Below are 22,063 nucleotides of genomic sequence, written 5' to 3' on the forward strand. Positions count from 1 at the left end.
TAAAAATCACAACTCTTTTTTTTCTATTCACACCTTTTAAAACCCAATAATATAGTTGTTGATCATCTAGCTACATTTAGCTTGAGCAGGACACTATATGCTTTAACAACTTCTATCAACAAATGTTTGTGGGGGCTAACGGTTACGTTATTTTTCGATAAGAGTCAAATGCTTTTGATAAAATTTTAATTATCTGGAAAAAAATTATGCTAATTAAAAAGAAGGTATGATTACTCCTTAAATTTACAAAATACTCTCTCTGTCCCTAATTACTTGTCCACTTTTCCTTTTTTAGTTATCCTTAATTACTTGTCCATTTTGATAAATCAAGAACGAACAAAATATTTTTACCTATTATATTCTTAATTAATTACGTTGAAAAAAATAGAACTTCTTGAAAATTTGGACAAATAATTAGGGAGAGAGGGAGTACAACCAAACCACTTAACTTTCTCTTCTTGAAAAAAAAAACAATTTTTGAAGAGATTTGAGAAGTGAAGTAGAACCATATTATAGAGGACACAAAATGGCATGTATGCCTTGTATGAAAAAGGAAAATAAAAAAGTCAATGGCAAAAAATGTCATGATGCATGTCCTATAAAATTTTAGTAGTAATTGCATTTTTCTTACTTTGACAAAATATGTCAATGCAAATTTTGAAAACTAAAACTACTTTCCTAGTCATATGAGTATAGCCCCATCCTAAATAAATTCCTTGCCATAACCTAATTAATGACAACAATTAATTGCAATTATGGAGATCTAATACAAATTTCAGGTTCCAAAGTAAAAAAAAAACGAATCTATTAATTACCTCCATTAACTTAATTTTCAAAAATTCAAAATTATACTCATTAAATAACTTCACATCCATCCCTTCACTAACCTCTATTAATTAAATAATGGTATGGCAAAATAAGTGAATCTTTTGGGACTCCTTTTAGATTACAACTTACCATTCTACTCATTTTAGATTTACTAATCAATATTGCTAAATATTTTTAATTATATTTACCTTAAGTGATTTAATTATATAATAAATATTATAAATAGAACTTAAAACACTAAACTATAGTATAGTAAGAGAGATCGTAAAATGATGTAGTACAATCATACACGCATTCAAAGTCATGAATGTACCAATTTCATTCCGTCTCAATTTCTATGACGTGAAACATAAATTTATATAAAATTTTTTTAATAAAAATAATATTTTTTAATTTTATTTTATGTGACATCATTTAATTTGATATGACATTTAAAAAAAGAGTAAGACTTTTGAAACTTTTAAAATAATTATCAGATACTTGAGTGATTGTAAGTCATTTCGTTATTGATAAAAAGAAAATCTTAAAGTTGAATTGTTTCAAATTATGCCAAGTTTGACATTCTTTTTGAGTGTCACGTATAGTATAATCCTTATTTGAATTTAAGATCTATCAATAACAATATCTCAATATGTATGAGACAAAACTAAGGTCTACAAACACATTATTCTTTTGAAATTCAGATAAAATTACACTAAATATATCATTATTGCGATGAATATGAATCTATAACTTTAAAAATTGATTTTAATACGAGAGGGACGGTGATGAGCTTAGAAGTTTGTTTGTAAATACATCAAAGCCCATTAGTATGCATTATTTTCTGGGAAATAAATACGAAAAGGACAAAAAAAACGAAAATAAAAGAAAATTAATGTATTTTTGCATGAAGAACTCGAAAATAAAGGTTTTTAAAAAAATTATATAAGACGCTTGGCAGAGAATATTGCAACCATTTTTCACCAATTGCTTCTTCTCTTTCCTCAAAATAAAAAAAAAAACTTTTCCCTTCACTTTTCCCTCAAAAAAATAAATATATAATTTTAATTTGAATATATATATAAGGAAGATTGTAATCATTATTTATTAGTACTATATAGTTTCCTAGTTAGTAATTATTTTTTTTGTGGCCTAAAAAACTAATATGAAGATTTGTTCATCATGGTGTACTAAATCAGCATCAACAAAACTTTTATGTATTATGATTCCATTTATTTTAATTTCTATTTATTTTGCATTTGGGAATTCAAAGAATTCATCTTTTTCAACTTCAACTTGGTTTTTCAGTTCAGGTTAATATTGATGATTTTTAGTGGTATAATAATAATAATGTTTTAAAGGGTATTTTGGTAATTATTTCTGTTTTTTCTAAACAGGAAAAAATATTTCCGGCCACGGCGGCGGTGAGAGGCCGGAGTTGGTGGCGGTGGCGGTCAACGGTGGCGCTGACCGTGAAGAAGCTATTTTGGAAGATTATAGTTTTAATAGTAGTAATAGTTTTTCTCCACTTACTGCTGAAGCTGATCAAGAATTTCAAGAAAATCAAAAACCAGTAAGTTTTTTTTTTTCTAAAATAAATTATTTTGATGTTTTTTAGTGTTTTAGAAGAATTTGTGATTTATGCATGTGTCATTTTTTTTGTGTGATGATTTTTTTAATTTTTTTTTCTTCTTGTTTTTAATGTTCTAGAAGAATTGTGTTTTTTCTTGTATTATGCATGTAGTACTTTTTTTTTCCCTCTACTTTTTCCATTTTTAATGTTTTAGAGGAATTTTTTGGTTTCACTATGATTTTTTTATTTTTTTTCTTAAAGGTAGAGCTTGAAACGAGTTTTACTTAAACAACGATAACATACTCAGTCTAGTCTCACGAGTGGCATCTGAAGAGGGTAATATGTACTTTTTACTATTTCATTGAGAGGTTAGAACTTAGAGCCGGTTTGAATTGACTTATTTAGGTGTTTTTAAGTTTTTTCGAGTGTTTTTATAATAATTCTAACTTAGAGCTTTTGACTTGAGCCCATCCAAATAGGCACTTAGAAGTTGTACTTTTTATCCAATGATAGGGGAAAAGAAAAGAAGAAAAGATGACTTTTGTTTTTATGTTTTTGTTTTGACTTTACCTTATTTTGAAGTGATTTCATAATTTAAAGCAAATATTGATATTAATAATAGTAGTTATTATTAGTATGGAAATAATTTGCATGTACAAACCAATTATCGTTACATATTTGATGAGCTAGTTCAATCTCTGTGATTTGGTAATTTTGTAGCGAATGTCGTGGATGAATCTTCCCTTTTTTTTTTGGATCGAAGATCGATTGATTTAATTTATATGTGTTTTTTTAAGCAGATTATTACACAAAAGAATGAAACTTTTAACATTTCATTGGAGAAACCACATGAGTTGCCATCTTTGAATGAAACTCATGCTCTTCCAATTGAACCCAAAATCAAGAAAAAGTTTACTAATTTGGAGAAGTTAGAAGTCAAATTGGGGAAAGCTCGAGCTGCCATCAAAGAAGCTGTTACGTCTGGAAATCAAACGGATGATTCGGACTATGTTCCATCCGGTCCAATGTATTGGAATGCCAAAGCTTTTCATAGGTATGACTCTGATTTTATTGGTTGTCAAGAAGTCTTCCACTCTCTTTTTTGGACCGAGATGACTGTTGTTGTGATATGCATTTAGATAATTCAAAAACTTTTCATAGGTATGACTCTGTTTTTATCGGTTGTCGAGAAGTCTTCCACTCTCTTTTTTGGACCGAGATGACCGTTGTTGTGATATGCATTTAGATAATTCAAAAGCTTTTCATAGGTATGACTCTGTTTTTATTGGTTGTCGAGAAGTCTTCCATTCTCTTTTTTGGTCCGAGATGACCGTTGTTGTGATATGCATTTAGATAATTCAAAAGCTTTTCATAGGTATGACTCTGTTTTTATTGGTTGTCGAGAAGTCTCCCACTCTCTTGTTTGGTCCGAGATGACCGTTGTTGTGATATGCATTTAGATAATTTAAAAGCATTTCATAGGTATGACTCTGTTTTTATTGGTTGTCGAGAAGTCTCTCACTCTCTTTTTTGGTCCGAGATGACCGTTGTTGTGATATGCATTTAGATAATTCTGTTGAGGTAGACATGTTAATGGAATAGTATTCTAGTCGTTGTCATAACATTGCTGAAATATTATGTTTGGTTGAGATGTTCCAACTGGTCCAATCTATTAGAATGCCAATGCTTTTGGTAGGTGTGGCACTTTTTTTCCGATCATTATCAATATAACATGACTTTTATTAGTTGTCAATAAATCTTCTACTTTTTTTGGTCCCGATATGATCGTTCCATCATTGTGATATGTGTAATGATATGCTGTTGAGGAAGACATGTGAATGGAATAGTATTCTAGTCATTGCGATAACATTGCTGAAAATATGTTTGGTCGAGATGTTGTTAATGCTATTCATAGGTATGGCTCTGTTTTTCGATCATTATCACTATAACATGAATGTTTTTGGTCATCTAATCGATACCTCATTATCGATAAGTCTATTTTGATTATGTCTGATATGATGATCGTTTCGTCCTATATTTTTTTCTCTCTTTATGATAGATAATTCTTTCAAGGGAGACATGTTAATGCAATAGTAAATTTTTGAGATTGCTTCCAATTGAAGCAAATTTATGAAGCTATGTTTTTGGTTCTAATTTCAGGAGTTACTTGGAAATGGAAAAGGAATTCAAGGTATTCGTGTACGAAGAAGGAGAGCAGCCTATTTTTCACAATGGTCCGTGCAAAAGTATATACGCGATGGAGGGAAACTTTATTTATCAAATGGAGACGAGCAAATTCCGAACTAGAGACCCCGAGAAAGCTCATGTGTTCTTCCTACCTATCAGCGTGACATCGATAGTGCACTTCATATATGATAGAAACTCCAGAGAACATTGGAATCCGATGAAACAAACGGTTACAGATTACATTAATCTTGTTTCTGGGAAATATCCTTATTGGAATCGAAGCCTAGGCGCAGATCATTTCATGCTCGCTTGCCATGATTGGGTAAGAATCTTACATGAACCGTCTTTCGTGTATCATAATTAGCAACTTGGTAAAATATGTTGTCAAGAGTTAATGATTGTTTTGAAATGTGTTGATCTTGTAGGGGCCTGAAATTTCAAAGGCTGTTCCAGAGCTATTCAAGAACTCAATTCGTGTGTTATGCAATGCTAATACCTCAGAAGGATTCAAGCCTTCTAAAGATGTATCCTTCCCAGAGATCCTCCTCCCAGGAGGTACGATGAATGGCCTGATCGGTGGTCCATCTCCATCACGTAGATCAATCTTGGCGTTTTTTGCTGGAGGGCTTCATGGACCTATACGGCCTATACTTCTCGAGCATTGGGAAAACAAAGACGATGACATCCAAGTCCATAGGTACCTACCAAAAGGCATCTCGTACTATGGCATGCTAAGGAATAGCAAGTTTTGCCTTTGTCCTAGTGGTTATGAAGTTGCGAGTCCACGAATGGTTGAGGCACTCTACACGGGATGTGTCCCGGTCCTCCTTAAGGACCATTACGTGCCACCATTTAGCGATGTTTTGAACTGGAAATCGTTCTCCGTTGAAGTCCCCGTTGATCGAATTCCCGACTTGAAGAAAATTCTGGCTGGGATTTCAACAAGGCAATATATAAGGTTGCAAAGAAGAGGTAAACAAGTTAGGAGACATTTTGAAGTTAATATGATTCCACAAAGATATGATGTTTTTCACATGATACTTCATTCTGTTTGGCTTAGAAGATTGAATATGAGGCTTCATGGTCTTGAATATTTGTGACCTATGAGTTTTCATGTACAATATCCTCGTGGTCCGGCTTTTTCCGAACCTGGTGCATAGCAAAAGCTTAGTGCATCGGCTGCCTTTTATTAGTTTGTATGTATCTTCTTTTTGTGTTTATGTGTACCACGTTTTGTGTTACAATGTAATTGTGTAGACTTTAGAAATCTACTTTTTGATTAATTTAGTGTAATAATTTGTTTTTTTAAGCGATTAATGTAAGTTTCATTATATATCAAAGTTTAGTAGGCCAATGGGTTATAATGAAGTGTTTTTGGTTTTTTCTTCTAAATTTCCCCTTTGATATTTGTTCTAAATTGATATTGTGGTTTGATTAAATTTGAATTAGTTCAGAGAAGTTTCACATTATGGTATAATAAGTTTTTTGAGGATGATTTTGTACTTTGATCTGGATCAGATAAGAAGATAAGAAGTACGTATTACTCCATCATATTGATAATGACGTGTCATTCTAATTTAAGTTAATGTTTATATTTTGTAATTTTTTTTGGATTATGTATGAAATGGTGACCTTCATTAATTGGTTATAGTTAGATCAAAGATCAAAGCCTATAATCAGCATTGCAATATATCATGTGAAAATTACTATACTTTAAAATTACAAATTCCAATTTAGTGTTGGTCAATGGTCATTGCATCACGGATTTGGAGGCCAACAAATTGAGGAATTCTGTGAAGAGTTGTACATTTCAATAATAATAATACTAATAATATACTACTCATATAATAATAATAATAATAATAATAATAATAATAATAATATATCATATATCATATAAAAGAGAACCTCCACCTACGTGGCATCACCACAAACAAGAATTCACTTTTAATTTATTTATTTCTAAAACTAGCCTTCCTCTTTCATGAAAAGTTGTGACATTTATGAAAAATTGTGACTTTTATAAAGAATTGCGACTTTTATGAAAAATTGTGACTTTTATGAAGAGTTGCGACTTTAATGAAGAGTTGCGACTTTTATAAAAATTTGTGACTTTTATGAAAGTTGCGACCTTTCCGAAGGGTTGCAACTTTTCCAAATAGTTGTAACCTTTCCGATAAGGCACAATAAACATTTGTTCACACTATCCTTTGTTGTCTATTAATAGAGGGATTTCCTCTCATTTTAAAACAACGAAAATTCTGAACCTATTCTTCTTCTTCTTCACAATTAAATATTTGTGTACTTTGCTCCTGCTGAGTGGTTCACTGACACCATTGCTTATGTTACAGATCCTGATATGTATTTTTACAGTCATTAATTTATGCTTATGTTATTAAGGATAAATGATAAGATGTAATAATTTTCATTTTCCTTTACATTATTAATGTTTGTTACTACGTAATCTTGTATGTAAGACAATATAGTGTTTTAGTTTTAATGACCGGTAGATTTTAAGTTTATTTTATAAATTCCGTGATATTAAATTTTAGCGCGAAGTGCGAATAATTTTACTAGTAATAATAATAATAAATAAAAAAAAAAGGTGTACAAGGTTATGTCACATTGGCCAAGTGGCTTTGTGCATGTAGATTGAATGATTGTCATAACGTAGAAGGTGGTCGTATATATCTTGCTATTTTTAGTAAAAAAACATAAATTAAAACACGAAAAATGAAAAATAGAATCATATTATATTATATGCGTATAACAATCAATTACTATAATAGAAAAAAAGAATATCATAGCAAACGAGACTGTTATGACTTAGGAGGATGTTTTGACTAGATTAATATTTTTTTTTTGAATATTTATTATTTTAAAAAAAATATTTACATTTATTATCAACAAACTCGCTTTATTAGAGAAGCACACATATTCAAAAAGCACGAAAGGACATATTTTTGGTTAATAGTATATTTTTTTTTTTCACTCTCCTTCTCCCCCATCTCATTTGGTGAATATTTGCGTTTGATTTGAATTTAAAGAAAAATAAATTCACATTTATTATTAATAAGCTAGCCTTATTCAAAAAAATTATATATATCACATATATTCGAGACAAATGAGAAGACATATTTTTACTTAATTAATACAGTACTAATTTTTCCTCAAGAGTTAAATGTTGTGAAACGTATTAAGAGATTAACTTACCTATATAATGAACGATTGAGAGTATGCGTACCACTTTTTCTAAATATTACTTAAAAGTGTTTAACAATAATCATTTCATATAACTTTCAATATAACGTTTTCGAGTGTTTGAATGAGCTAACATTTAACCATAAAACTCAAATTAGATTTTTAAAATTTTATTAGATTTTCTGTTGTGAATCGAGTTGAATCCGTAAGGGCTTATGGGCTAGAATTGATGAAGGAGACTGATTTAGTTGAGATTATCAGGTCGAGTAAAATATTGGAGAGTTTTTTATGAGATCCAGATCCAATTATAAATTGATTAAAAAGGATTGTAGGTTAGAAAGAAGAATTTCATGTATAGCTTTGGCTTAGTCTGTTCGTCTCAACCCTCTCGTGAATGTGTCTCTCATTCCCTTTCCAATTACGCATCCTAATTCTTCTGTCGTTCTATAGTTTCACTTTTATTGTTAACATTTCATAGTTATAATCCTTTCAATATTGAAATCAATATAATATATAATACCTTAATGTTTTTGTTGAGAAATCCTGGTCATTACATTTTCAACTTCCCAAAAATACACACAAAACTTCACTTTTTAATAGTAAAATACATATTGAACACGATTTTAAATTTTAAGACTTATAATTTCACAAATACAAATATAAAGTTTCAATTTTTTAATTTCAAAATTGCCATAGATAATATATTTTGTTGGTGTATATGCATTTTATTATTAAAATAAAATATTAAGTGCATATGTTAGTGGGTATAAATTGTGATAAAAGATGACTATTGGTTTTTATAACCTATATGACCATTAGTTCTTGTAATTTATATGTCCATTTGTTTCTTGTAACTTATGTGACATTTATCACATTCATCTACCCATATTACTACCCCTCATTCTACCCATTGATTATATGAAAGACTTTTTCACCTATAAATAGTGCTCTTCCTTTGGGTTGAAATATATGGAGAAAAATAATGTAAGCAAAGATGAGAAGTTTATTTTGAGGTTAGTGTAGTGAAAGAGAGAGTTGAGACAAAGAAAACATTCCAAGTCTTCAACTATATTGACAATACAAAATAGAGTATTATATGTTGAAGGAATGTGTTCTTTTTGTGGGGCTTTGGACTCTTCAACTAATCCGGAGTTGCTTGAGTTGTACGATGTTGTTTGGCTGTTGTATCCTAGAGGGGACAAGTCAAGAGTGATACTGCTGGATCAGTGTAGATTATGCGCAGTGGTATGCGCAGTGGGCTTGAATCTCTTTAAAGAGAGCGAAATATCTGCGCCTCAGCCTAAAGATTATTTATTCATTTTTGTCATTTTATTTTCAACTGTAATTTATATTATTTGTGATATATTACACCAACATATTTTGCCAATTCTTATTTGTACTCTAGAAAGATAGAAATGATGTGTAACATTCATTTTTCCACCCACAATCAAGATCATAGACTGAGGAGAGATACCACTATATCTTTTGATACCCTTATTGGAGAACACTTTGATTCGATTCACGCAATTATAGATTCTGGGCTTACATGATAAGTAAGGCCCTATGATTTCCCAAACCAGCTCTTGGCCTTACTCGACGGAACCAGTTAAGGTATTGGCACAGAGCTTTTTTCATAATAATAGTGAACCAGTTTCATGAGATCTATATCAATCATCGAAATTAAACAAAGGTCAAAGGACCATTCGATTTATTAAGGGGCATAGCGGCAGAGACTAAAAATAATAACAAAATACAATTTTAGAATTAAGCTAAAAATATATAGGGAGTGATAAAGTAGTCTCGAACCAGAGCAGCCATTGAAGTAAAGCTCAAAAATCATCAACAAGAAAATGCAAATAGCATCAAAATGCCGTCTCTTCAATTCCCATTTCTTCTCCATTTTCCCTCAATCCATCAAACCCAAAATCCCCTTTTCTCCCAAAATCCCAAAAAATCCCCAATTCAGTATTTATGCATCATCTTCAAGAACCTTCAACTCTTCTTCTTCTTCTTCTTCTTCAGCTTCAATATTGGCCAGGAAAGTACTTTTTATGGCTCCTGGAGTTGAACCGGAAGACATTAAGGAAGAAATGATTTTACCCGGTTCCAATATAGTTGTCGGACCCTATGCGGGTGATGCGAAGATTAAGGAGGTTGAGTTTGTGAAGAGTAGTAATAAGCCTAAGGATTGTCCTAAAGATGAAAGACCCGAGTTTGCTATGTTGGGTCGGTCTAATGTTGGGAAATCATCCCTTATTAATGCTTTGGTTAAGAAGAAAGAAGTTGCTCTTACTTCTAAGAAACCAGGTTTGAATAATTTGCAACTCTATTCTTTTATTTATGTTTTTATGTATCTTATGATTATCGAGCTTGGATATAGTGGTTATGCGCAAATGCTCACAATATCGAGGTGTGAGAGGTTGAATATAGTGGGAGAATGTGGAATTAGTCGAGGTGCCTGAAAACTAGTTGAATATGGTGGTTATGAGGAGAGGTAGAGGTTGAGTGAAGAAGTATTGGAGAGACATGATTAGATATGACATGAGGTAACTTCAGTTTATCGAGTACATGACTTTAAATAAGAGGGTATGAATGTAGCGGATTAGGATAGAAGGTTATTAGGTAGTTGAGTTTTGACTCACTTTTCGGTGAGATTAGGCTTGGTGTGAGTCTGGGAGCATTGTGTCTGTCGCAGTATTAGTCTTATACATGTAGTTACTTGCTTTTGATATATGTTACCAGTTGTTGTATATTGTGTTTCAGTTACTGCATTATTGAATGCTCTGTATAACTTTACTTAATAATTGGCATGTTTTCTTTACTGTCGTATTCCCTTTGTTCATAAATACTTTGATTTGTGCTGCACTTGAGCTGAGTGTCTTTTTGCACCTTTTGGGATTTCATGGTGTATCTTGCTGTTGGTTTAATTATTGAGCTTGTTATAGCTAGCGGAGCTAGGATTTTCACTAGAGAGATTCAAAATATAATAAGTAAATGTAAATCACTGTAATTTTTAGGCCAAGGGGGTTTGGGCGAATCCTTGCGGTACCAACCTAGCTCCCCAAGGTGAAGCTAGGATTTTGAGACAACTGATAAGGTTTTGGATAATTTTCTTTATATATATCAAGTGGATTTTTAAACACAGATACACGGTCTAGGCCAAAGCTATTGAGTTCTGCGGCTTGTAGCTCCCGCCTGCTAGCTCCCCTGATTATAGTCTACAAGTATGGGTGTTGGATTTACATAGCCATCAAAGTAGGAATGGATGGCTAGCTTTGAGTGTTGTAGCTGGATTTTGGTAGTTAATTGGTACTTCTATGGATTAGAGGTGGATTCTGATGTTAGTATGTTTAACTGTACAGGGAAGACTCAGCTGATTAATCATTTTTTGGTGAACAAGAGTTGGTACATTGTGGATTTGCCTGGTTATGGGTAAGCCTTTCTTGATTTTTCTTTTGTTACAGTACCCTTTGATAGGTTGAGCTGTTTTACCATTACAATGAAATGTGTTGGGTAAAGCTATTTTAGAAAGTGTTAGCATTACCTGGTTGGGGACTAATAGGCTGAGGTGGAGCCAAGGTTTCAACTTTATAGGTTCTGGATTTTGAACAATGATTTCACTGCTAATAACCGGGTTCTAAAAGTAATATGTGTATCTATTTAATAATTTTTTAAAATACATACTCTTTTTAAGCAAAAGCTCTTGGTTCGGCCGAACAGTGTATGGGTGTGATAACCTCCGTCCCTGCCAGTAGGCTATAGCGGTAATCTCAACTAAATGCTTACCGTACTTGATGCTTCTATTCGAACGAAGTAACACGACTTCAATTGGTATGATAAATGGCTACTGGTTTGTTACATTATGCAATAAAGTGCACCTCAAAACCAAACTAATTGGGGTAAACTACATGATTTACCATGTTAAGTAAAAGAAATTGTGCTCGTTTGGTCCTGCTACTTTCAATTTGTCATTCCTAGCAACTAAACTGTGTTTTTAATGAACTTTTAGTTTGTATGGGGAGCAGGGTGATGATATTACAGGCAGCACATTAAAAGAAAAAGAGGGAAGAGAAACAACTACTTTTCCTACAACAGAACTACCTTGATGGATTTTGAAAAGAGAGTGTTTTCCACCAGGAATTTGAGAATCTTTGTCTCAAGCCATGGAAACAGCCTCTTGCAGAAATGCAGGGTAAGGCTGCGTACAATGGACCGTTGCCCGTACCCTGCACATAGAGGGAGCTCTAGTGCATAGGGCTGTCCTTTTTTTTTTTCAATTTGAGAATCTTTATAAAAAGCTTCAAATGAGAAAACACCTCATCTTGATCACAGTCATCTAATTTTGTGTTTGCCATCATCTTGGAGTTACAACCACAAACTATTAAAATTTCAGAAAACTTACTGTGGTCAAACATTGAATGTCATATCTTTACTTTCAGATATACCTGTTCTGGCACTCATAAAGCACATTGCAGCCTTCTCCAAGATGAAAAATAGATTTGCAATCCAAAGAAGATCCACGTTCTTCTCTTTTGCATTGCTTACATGCTACTATTATTTGAATGTTACTGCTTTTACTACTGTTCCAAATAAAAGCATCACGGTTCCAACCTTACCTGGAAATAGTATCCTTCATTCTTCCCAATAAAAGCGTCACAGTGCGAATGCCCAATTACGTTTTCTTAAAGTTTTCAATTCAAGAAGCTGTAATGTCTTCTCTCGGACCATGTGATATTATTCCACTAAACCATTGAGTATACCTTGTTGCTGCAGCAAAAAACCTGGTCATTCAAATAACTTTCCCTCGTTACCTTTGTGAGAGGCATGGCTTCTTTCACTTCCGATAGCTTTTCACATTTTCAAGAGCAGGAACCACACATAAATTGCTATCAGAAACAACTCTAAATATGTAAAAGGAAGGAGGAAACTGCTGTCAAACATAACGTCTACTGCCTCTAGACCGCAGAAATAGATGGTTGCAGACAGTGCCTCAGGGAGAAATTAGCATATTTGATAAGATCCAAAGAGCAGAACTCAGTTTACAGTTAGTATACAGTAGGCTAGACAAATCAGTTCACCTGGCTTCAACCTAATTCAGTGGAAGTGTTGTAAATGCTAAACCATAAATCAGACATGTCCATTCTTGTGCACATCTTGATAAAACAGTCTAGATTATTCTGTTGTGATGTTTATTTGAAGATGTATTGGAGTAAAATAAAATGTTGTGTGAAGTTACAAATCTACCAGCCAAATGTTGACCAAGGCTATATTTGCTTCATTTTTTGTTCTTTTATAGATCTCGATAGGCTTCCCACTGTTTATGAATTACAAGTCTATAGAACCTGACCTTATTCAATTTCAACTTCTATAAAATAGCCAGAAGTGTATCATTCATCAAAGTAATTGAATCTGATTCCTTCTCCTTTATCTTCCCCTTCCCTGACTTAAGCATAGTTGTAGAAGCTCTCCTTTTGTAGTGAGTTTGTATTCTCTTATATTTGCTCTGTTCGCTAGTTTTTTAGCTATGCTTTTCCATCACTTATTGATAGTTCTTTGTACATTTTGCATTAATGCGGAAATCGACTATTTTGACTACTTCTAAGTTATTTCTTGTAACTTGTTTCAGTTTTGCTAATGCATCTGAAGCTGCTAGAATGGATTGGTCCTCCTTCACTAAAGGTTACTTTTTGAATCGAGATACCTTGGTGTCGGTTCTGCTTTTAATTGATGCTAGTGTACCCCCTCAGAAGATTGACCTTGATTGTGCTAATTGGCTTGGACGCAATACGGTATGCTTCTGATTTGCTGATCTTCGTGGTCTTTGTTAGTATTTTCGTTCTTTTCACGTGGTTATTATCATTTATGCCGTTTACTCCTTATAAGTAAGTCATTTCGTACCATGGTGGACTTTCATACGACATGTTTCTCTTTTTTCCTGATAACTGACTTTCATGCAACACATTTGCAGATACCAATTACATTCGTTTTCACGAAGTGTGACAAAATGAAGGGAGGGAAGGCAAAAAGGCCCGATCAGAATATTAGAGATTTCCAAGAGCTAATCAGGCAGAATTACAATCATCAACCTCCATGGATAATGACTAGTAGTGTCTCTGGTTTGGGCAGGGATGAGCTACTTCTACATATGTCACAGTTGCGAAACTATTGGAACAATGAGTAGCTCAACTAAAACATCAGTCTTATTTTATGAGGTAAGCCCCTTATCTGGGATCTTGATATTTACCATGATATTGATCTTTTTGGCCCCTTAGAGGTGATGAACATAGCCACATAGAACTCGTAACGCTACTTCATGATGGAACGTAAATTCTCCCATGCATAATGATAAAATGTATTACCAGCCTTGCTTGTTACCTTCTCAAAAAAAAGAACTTTTTATAATTTTCGTGCCTGATTTTATGGTCGTTCCTTTAGTTGTCAATGTTGCCTATGATGTTGAACCTAGTGCAACATAATGTAATGGTGTGCTATATAGAACATTCTGATAGTTTCTTCTATTCATTTCAGAAGACGGGTTAAGTTTTCGTACTCCTCGATGGAAGGATATTCAACCTGGTCCAAACACAACGATTATCTCCAAAAATGAAAACGTGGAAGGAAGGATACTCTAGAGAAGATGCTGGAAACATTACAAGTAGAATCCACAAAGGAGTTTTTGCAAATATTTAGCTAGCGTTTGGGTATAGATTTTGAAAATTTATCTTAAATATCTGTTTGATGATGAAATTGGTTCATACCTAGTCATTTGTTAAATTGCCTTTGTGGAGTAATTTGGTCAGTTAAAGCATAGCTACTTTTTGTTATTATTCAACACTTGGGAATAGAAGGCCAAAACAGTACTTGTGTGATGTTCTAATGATGATACCTGATTTGTGGATAAAGACAAAGAAGGTAGCTTGGTGCACAAAGCAACTCGAGCTCGAGGGCATGTAATGTAGATAGTCTATCTTCACACGAGTATATCTTAGCGTGTTTCTATTAAGTATTATTTCATCTATTTCAATTTATGTGACACTTTTCTTTCTAGTTTGTCATAAAGAAAATGTCACATATTTATAATTAGAAACAAATTTAATCTTGAAATTAAAGATTTATAATCACACATGTGGTCGAAGGAGTATTTTGGATTCACAACTTTTAAAAGTTTCTTTTTTAAAAAGTTGTGTCAAATCAAACTGTGCAATATAAGTAAAAACCGATGGAGCACTTTTCTTCCATCGACACCTTTTGATTGGAGGAGTAAAGATGCTAATTTGATTTGACTATTGTTGTAGTAGGGGAAAAAACACATCAAAGTAACAAATGAGAAGTTGGTTTGACAAATGTCATACCAAAATGTTAAACATGTATTTAAATTCTTGAAAATTGTATAAATAAAATTATTAGTGGAATAAAGTCAAAACTTTTTTATTTTTTATAATCGTGTTGTCTGAGCCAATTCACGCATTTAGACTTCATGAGGTATTTGCCGCCACCTACTACAAACAACTATTAATTCAACGAGATATTTGTCACCTCTCACTACCAACAACTATCATGTAATTTTTCCATCAAAACTTGAATCGATGAAAAGAAATTACCAAGTGTTTCTCGAGACGTTCATGATGTATAAATTGGAAGAGTTGTTATGTGGTTAATATGGAAGTTGGGAGAGTTTTTTCATTTTGGTTTCCAACTCAGTCTTAGGCATTTGGGGCCTAATTAAATTCGAATTCAAGTTGAAAAAGTTCCACATTGTGTTTTGGAATGGATAAAGTATTCTCTAACAAAAACGACTTCGAGCTCAGGCTATGTTGCAGGTGAAGTTGTTACCTGTTTTGTCTGGTCAAAACATGAAATGGGCCTACTTCTGGTGCATGATCTATATTTGGTTTGTATTCTGTTGTCCCAGATTGACCTGAATATAGATGGACTTGCCAGCCTGGGGGTGGGGTGGGGTGGGGTGGGGTGGGGGGTCATTATCCTTTTTAAAATTTGTCTTCTTTGGGACTCTTCTTTTGTCCTGAAATAATATGTTTCCATTATGAAATACATCATATTGTTGTAATGCTTGCATATGCAAAATAAGGATTTAAACTTTATAGATTCAATACTTTAGGATAATAATATCAAATTTTAAATTTAATATTTCTACGTATTTAATTAACTTTTTAATACATAGGGTTTGTCTAGATAATTAATCTTCTAACTTATCTTGATGCACTAAACACATAGTTACAAGTGAAGTGGTGTCTCTATACCACTACCTCCTTCATCAATGAGCGATCGTCTTAGACCATTGACGGGTGATCTAGGTCTCTTTTGAATGTACTATTAAATTGTGATAGAGTTGTTTATGAATAACTTCGCGACCAGATCAAGAGGTTATTGGTTTGTCCCTTAGTTTCTTTGTTGTATCTATTTTTAATAAAATTTATATTTTCGCGATGGACTTGATTTTACCAGAGATGATGAGAAAGTGATAGATGCCAAATATGTCTCAATATAATTTTTTTTTTACCCTTCCCTAGGAGCTCCCACCCCTTCTGCTCCCTTGGTGACTCGAACTCGCAACCTTCGGGTTGAAAGTGAGGGTGCTTACCATCCGAGCAACTCCCTCTCGTCCAATATAAATATTGATGGTTCTCCTAATTTGGAATATTTTTTTTCATCTTTGCTTATAGCAGAGAAACTATTTACCTAATGAAATTACTTAAATAATTATGTCAACAAACTTCATTAATATATACTAAACCCCATTTTTGAGAATTTTGCAACCAGTTTATAAATAGAAGTTCTTTCCTTTCTTTTAAAAAATAATCATAAAAGGTAGGAGGAGTGGAAAAGGAATAATAGGACCTTCAGAATTGGTAATTATGATATACATTATACTAATTACTTTCCAACCTTAAGACATGCTCAAACCATATAGTATACTATTGCAGTCAAACGATTTTTTTTCTGATGGTTCGATATCTGATACTCGTATTGAGGTTTGACATTCTGGAAAATCTTATATTAGAGTAAATTATTTCCTAGCAAAAATGATTTTGCACTCGAGATTCAACTTTGAAACCTTTAATAAAAAATAAAAAATTAGTTACTACTCTATCGTAACCTTGATCGGTCGGTCAAATGATATGGCTTGTTAATTAATAATACGACACCATCACGTAGGATTTATTCAAAAGTCATTTTTAGACTATTGTATATGGTGTGCACGCCCACAAGACTTTCAACTTTCAAATGACAACTGGATATTGAAGATTATAATTTATAAAAATGGAAGTCTTGTGCCCTTTTTTCAATATAATCATTCGATATTTGAAATTCCGTTAGTTCAAATTATTCACATTCGTGCTTACGTAGGATATATTGAAGGGGAAATCATTTTTTATTGAGGTTTTCTTTACTTTCAAAGCCCGAAGTTAAATTTTTTAATTAAGGACGGAGGAATCGATTCTTGATGGTGGAAATGTTTGAATCCCACATTAGTTGAGGTTGAGATGATTTGTCCCCTTACGAAATACTTTAATTTTATCGATATTCTAATTGTGACGTCAAAATTACTCTTGACATAAATAAAATACCTAACTTTGCAACTAGTTAGTTGACAATTATTTTTTCATATATTTTCCTCATTGGAGAAACAGTAAACAACAATAACATATTCAATATAGTTTTACAAATACTGAGGCTTGAGAAAGATAAAATATACACAAATTTTATTCTACCTTTCTGTAGGGTAGAGGCAAAAATAACTAGAGTCTATAGGTTAGAAATCAAGAGCAAACACCTCACTAACTCTATAACACAAGGACAAATTTTGTTCTCTTTTAAAGAATAAGTCATATAATGTTCCTTGTTTTGCTTCTTGATTCAAAGTTGAATATATATATATATATATATGGATGTTTAATTAAAAATAGTTCTTCATTCAAATTAGTTGAATATTGATGATAAATTAAACAAATGGTTTTGTGTGTTGGCAAGACATTAATTTTCTTTTTAAATTTCTTTTGGGCCAGAGATTGTCTTTGAGTTGTAGGACAAAAATTTGTATTGTAAGAGGAAATTGATTTTAGTAGTATATTGAAACTTCAAACCTATTTATTAGTGTAAAATAGATGAGTTAAAAAGGTCAAAACGCTTTTAAATTATTTCAGTTTTTTGAGTTTCATACCTATATTATTGAAAGCCTGAGTTTCTTAGTTAGCGAAACATAACTTGACTAATTTTTTATGATGTGTGTACTACACTCTCTTTTATTTAAATTTTTTGTCATGTAACACTCCATGTGGAAAAACAATTCCACATGACAAATCTAAATAAATTAATATTAGGCTAAAGGTTAAAACTATTATCGTATAAATTAATTTATTCCGATCGTGACATTCACTATCCTCTTCTCCACCTTCTTAGCCGTGACCTCATCTCTGTTGCGGCGTTGATATCTCCGACTTGGAAGGAGAGAGTTTAGGATTTTAAAAAAATCAATTAAAAATATATTTAAAAAGTTAACGTGTTAGCTAATAGAGTCGTTATATATGTCAGGTGGACGGATATTTTATGAAAAAATGCGCCTATAAACATTTCAAGACAAATGTTTGGTCTAGGCAACGTCTAGAGGTGTTTCGCTAACCTTTGGCTGATAGTTTAGCGTTTTAGGTAGGAAACTCACTCCCAATAGTTCAGGTATAAAACTCAATAAAGTGAGATAGTTTTAAGTGTGTTTTTTAAATCCTTAACTCAAAATAAAATTGTAATCAGGTATAAGAATTAACGACTAGACGTGCTAGAAACATAGGAATTACCTTGCAGCTCTTTCGCTCTATAAAGATTGATCGAGATAGGGGTGGGAGTCACAATTCTTCTTGAAGGAAGGTTGTTTGCTCAAATAACCAATTATGCCATAATATAGTTTTACCTATTATAACATCGACAATCTACATATGACGACTACTTCATATGTTACTTTAGAGATAACATAAAATTATCGAATAATTTTTGTCCGAATTTCTCTATACGTTTTTTGCTTAAAAACTCTGTTATGAGTTTGACTATTTTTGGTAAGCAATAAATAGTAAAATGTCAATGCTACAAATTAAAGACCATACTTGTGGAATAATAATACCAAATATTTGATATTTTGCAGTAGAAATTAAGTAAAAGTGAAAATGAAAAAAAAAAACAAACTTCAAGTGTTTGAATTGTGATAAGTTACAAACTCTCAAATGAGTTGAGGCTAGCGACGGAGCTAGAATTTTTGTCTTATGTATATATATAGTAGATGTTGAATCCTCTTCAGTGAAAATCCTGTTTTTCTTGGTTGAGGCAATGACAACGGGAACTAAAGAACCGCGCTTGGTGAAGTAAGAGTACCCGGGCTTAGAAGAATAGAAGAACACCATGCAAAAGAAGCCGGCGATAGAGGGAAATTAGCCAATGGACTACACGATCCAAAATAATTTTCTGATGGAATCCGAGGCGTTACATGTGATCTTTCTTGTGCTTCATTATTTGTTGAGTCAATGCATGTTTCAATTGATTCAACTACTTGGTTAATGTTAGAGGAAAAAGAAGGACGAAGGAACTCGCACCATTGTGCAACAATATTATCATTACTTCTTTCTAAAGAAATCGGTGAGAGATCAAGTGGTGGAGGAGCAATATCTTGTAAACGCCTTGAGTTGAAAGAACTAGAGCCAGAGCCAGAACCAATATCAGAGCTAGTGGTAGAATTATTGGAGACAGATTGAAACTCGGGAGATGAAGTGAGCATTTGGACAACATCCTTGAAATTATTAGGTTCAACTCTATATATTTTAGGAGGTGTTGGTGGCATAGGTGCAATTGGTAGTTTAGTCATTGGTTTTGTTGGGAGTTTTCTAACTCCATGAAGTGAGGAATGATAAGAGGCTAATTTTTTATTTTTCTTTTGTTCTTGTTGTGGATATGTTGAAGAAGAATTAGAGGAGGAAGATGAAGAAGAAATAGCATATGAAAAAATATCCATATTAATTTTTTGTTGTAAGTTAATACGTCTTAGCAAGAAACTTTAGTAAGAATGTACATTTTTGTTGCTTTTGCATTTTGGTTATATATAGAGAGAAAGGAGATTAATTATTAAAAGGAAACTTGAAAAAGATGGAAGTGATTAAAATAATTAAAGAATTTGTCTTTTAGCGTCGGCTTTGGTTGAATATATATAAGATAATTGAACACACATATATATATTTGACCTCTATTTAAAATTGCCTCCATTATTGTTTTTTACATACATATAGTGTCCGTTTAGATTGACTTATTTTAGATGTTTTTAAGTCAAAATAACTTTTAAATAGTTTTGAAGTGTTTGGGTAAAATTAAAAAGTGCTTATAAGTACTTATTTAAAAGCCAAAATAACAAAAATGGCTAAGTTATTTCTAACTTATGGCTTTGGCTTATAAGTCATAAGCCAAGAGCCAATCCAAACAGGCCCATAGTCCCTTTGAATATAGACAGATCGATGCACAAAATATTTCGTGTTTATGCAGAGTTTGAGAAAAGGTTCGCACTCGCATAGGTGTGTGTAGATAGTCTGCAAGTATAAATGACTGTTTTTACGATTCAAATCGATGATTTATAGGTCACATGAAAATAATTTTATCATTGCTTCAAGACTTCATTTTATTGAATTTAATAGCTATGCAAAATTATAGCTATGTTCCGTCCCATATGGTATTTGTATGGTGTGAAGCTTATTTAAGGGTAATTAGTCTCTAATGTTAATAGGAGATTTTTATTTCCGAAATTTAAATATGATATCTCTAATTAAGGACAAATTAAAATGATCACGTCCATCCCACATCATCCCTTGTTGGTGCTTTGTTCCATATATCTGTGATCTGTATTAAAAGAGTATGTTAAGGTTACATAATTAAATATTACATTACAACTTGCCATGTTTGTCTGGTACTATTGTTCATATTTGACTTCTATTATAAAATTGCCTCCATTATTGTTTATTTCTTACATTTATAGTCCCTTTGAATAGCTATCTTCTACCTCCCTCCCCCCCCCCCCCCCCCCCTTTTTTTTTTAAATGTCATACGATAATCAAATTCACTGATCGACTAATTTAAAATTATGTTACGTTGGACTTATTTTAGAGAGAAATGCTCATTAATTATTTTTTAAAAATTTAGTTTCGAAGTTCAAATCAAAGACTTATGATTAAAAAACAAAGTGATCACATTCATTTTACCACTTTTCTTGTTGGTGATGTGTGCTTTGGTTCATACATATGCATATTTAGAGCTTGTTTAAATGAGCTAATTAAACATAATAAGCATGAAGTCCTCAAAAATACTCGTAGGTGCTGAAGTTGATTTATAAATATCAATTACGTATTTGAATAAAAGTGTTGAAATCAATAAATAGAAATGTTGTCCTTCGAATGGCTTAGTTGATTTGGAGGGTGATTATCCATATGGATGATTCGGGATTGATCCCCCCTCAATATCTTTTGAGTCGAGTCTATCGCATAGGGCTTGCCTAGTGCAGTTTACATCTCATATGTGGTTCGCAAGCTATTACACAACGGGGATTTAGCCAGTGCGCACAAAGTCCTCAACCGCAGAGTGCTCATCCGAAGAACAGTGATTGATGAGACCAACTTATGACTTTTGACTTAGTTTATATACCCTTCACTTTTAAACATTTTTTATGTTTATAAAACACATAAATAAGTTTTAAAAAAATGCATATAATCTAGTTTAACCAACTTATACCCTTAGGGTGTGTTTGGTATGAAGGAAAACATTTTTCGGAAAATGTTTTCCAATTTTCTCATGTTTGGTTGGGTTAAATGTTTTGGAAAATGTTTTTCAAATCAACTCATTTTCCTCAAACTTAAGGAAAATGACTTACCTTCAAAACTTAAGGAAAATATTTTCCAAAACTCTCTTCCAACTTCAAATTACAATTATTTTTTTGTTGAAAAAAATAATTTATTTTGTCCCTACCCTCAAACCAGCCCCCCCAACCACCTCCAAAAAATTAAAATAATTTAAAGCTTGTTTTTAAATTTAATTTTATTACCCCCCCCTCACCCCCACCCCGTACCACCACCCCCTCCCAAAAAAAAATTAAAAGTTGTTTTTAAAAGATGTTTCTAATTTCAATTTTTTATTTTTTACCTCCCAACCCCTTTCAAAAAGAAAAAAATTCAAGTTTGTTTTTAAAAAATATTTTCAACTTCAAATTTTTATTTTTTCATCGTGATCCTCGACCACCAATCCCCCTCCCCAGCC

General features: G+C 32.5%; 3 protein-coding genes across 5 annotated transcripts; 2 read left to right on the forward strand and 1 right to left on the reverse strand.

The window, feature by feature from the left end:
* Nucleotides 1-1,834: 1,834 nt before the first annotated feature.
* Nucleotides 1,835-5,917, forward strand: LOC125871782 (probable glycosyltransferase At5g03795). The gene is made up of 5 exons (XM_049552450.1): nucleotides 1,835-2,120; nucleotides 2,205-2,380; nucleotides 3,181-3,434; nucleotides 4,541-4,889; nucleotides 4,993-5,917. The coding sequence occupies exons 1-5, from the start codon at nucleotides 1,973-1,975 to the stop codon at nucleotides 5,665-5,667; spliced, it is 1,602 nt and encodes a 533-aa protein (XP_049408407.1). The 5' UTR covers nucleotides 1,835-1,972; the 3' UTR covers nucleotides 5,668-5,917.
* A 3,624-nt stretch (nucleotides 5,918-9,541) lies between these two features.
* On the forward strand, nucleotides 9,542-14,759 carry LOC125871698 (GTP-binding protein At2g22870). 3 transcript variants are annotated; one of them, XM_049552346.1, is made up of 5 exons: nucleotides 9,542-10,075; nucleotides 11,131-11,200; nucleotides 13,395-13,557; nucleotides 13,737-13,980; nucleotides 14,300-14,759. In XM_049552346.1, exons 1-4 carry the CDS (start codon nucleotides 9,619-9,621, stop codon nucleotides 13,947-13,949), a joined length of 903 nt encoding a protein of 300 aa, XP_049408303.1. In that variant the 5' UTR covers nucleotides 9,542-9,618; the 3' UTR covers nucleotides 13,950-13,980; nucleotides 14,300-14,759. The 3 variants fall into 3 exon arrangements, with proteins under 3 accessions (XP_049408303.1, XP_049408302.1, XP_049408301.1); XM_049552345.1 differs by having other exon boundaries at nucleotides 9,543-10,075; nucleotides 14,297-14,759; XM_049552344.1 differs by having other exon boundaries at nucleotides 9,543-10,075; nucleotides 14,332-14,750.
* A 4,126-nt stretch (nucleotides 14,760-18,885) lies between these two features.
* Nucleotides 18,886-19,802, reverse strand: LOC125870944 (uncharacterized). The gene has a single exon (XM_049551492.1). The coding sequence runs from the start codon at nucleotides 19,782-19,784 to the stop codon at nucleotides 19,119-19,121; it is 666 nt and encodes a 221-aa protein (XP_049407449.1). The 5' UTR covers nucleotides 19,785-19,802; the 3' UTR covers nucleotides 18,886-19,118.
* Between the last annotated feature and the right edge of the window lie 2,261 nt (nucleotides 19,803-22,063).

Source organism: Solanum stenotomum, chromosome 7 (assembly GCF_019186545.1).
Source record: "Solanum stenotomum isolate F172 chromosome 7, ASM1918654v1, whole genome shotgun sequence".
Classification (NCBI taxonomy): domain Eukaryota; kingdom Viridiplantae; phylum Streptophyta; class Magnoliopsida; order Solanales; family Solanaceae; genus Solanum; species Solanum stenotomum.

Excerpts from the sequence above, each read along its gene's own strand:
- LOC125871782 (XM_049552450.1), top strand. The coding sequence starts at position 1,973 with ATGAAGATTTGTTCATCATGGTGTACTAAATCAGCATCAACAAAACTT. Across the intron at positions 2,121-2,204 it reads AACTTGGTTTTTCAGTTCAG|GAAAAAATATTTCCGGCCAC; the intron begins GTTAATATTGAT and ends TTTTCTAAACAG. Across the intron at positions 2,381-3,180 it reads TTCAAGAAAATCAAAAACCA|ATTATTACACAAAAGAATGA; the intron begins GTAAGTTTTTTT and ends TTTTTTAAGCAG.
- LOC125870944 (XM_049551492.1), bottom strand. The coding sequence starts at position 19,784 with ATGGATATTTTTTCATATGCTATTTCTTCTTCATCTTCCTCCTCTAAT.
- LOC125871698 (XM_049552346.1), top strand. The coding sequence starts at position 9,619 with ATGCAAATAGCATCAAAATGCCGTCTCTTCAATTCCCATTTCTTCTCC. Across the intron at positions 10,076-11,130 it reads TCTTACTTCTAAGAAACCAG|GGAAGACTCAGCTGATTAAT; the intron begins GTTTGAATAATT and ends TTAACTGTACAG. Across the intron at positions 13,558-13,736 it reads ATTGGCTTGGACGCAATACG|ATACCAATTACATTCGTTTT; the intron begins GTATGCTTCTGA and ends ACACATTTGCAG.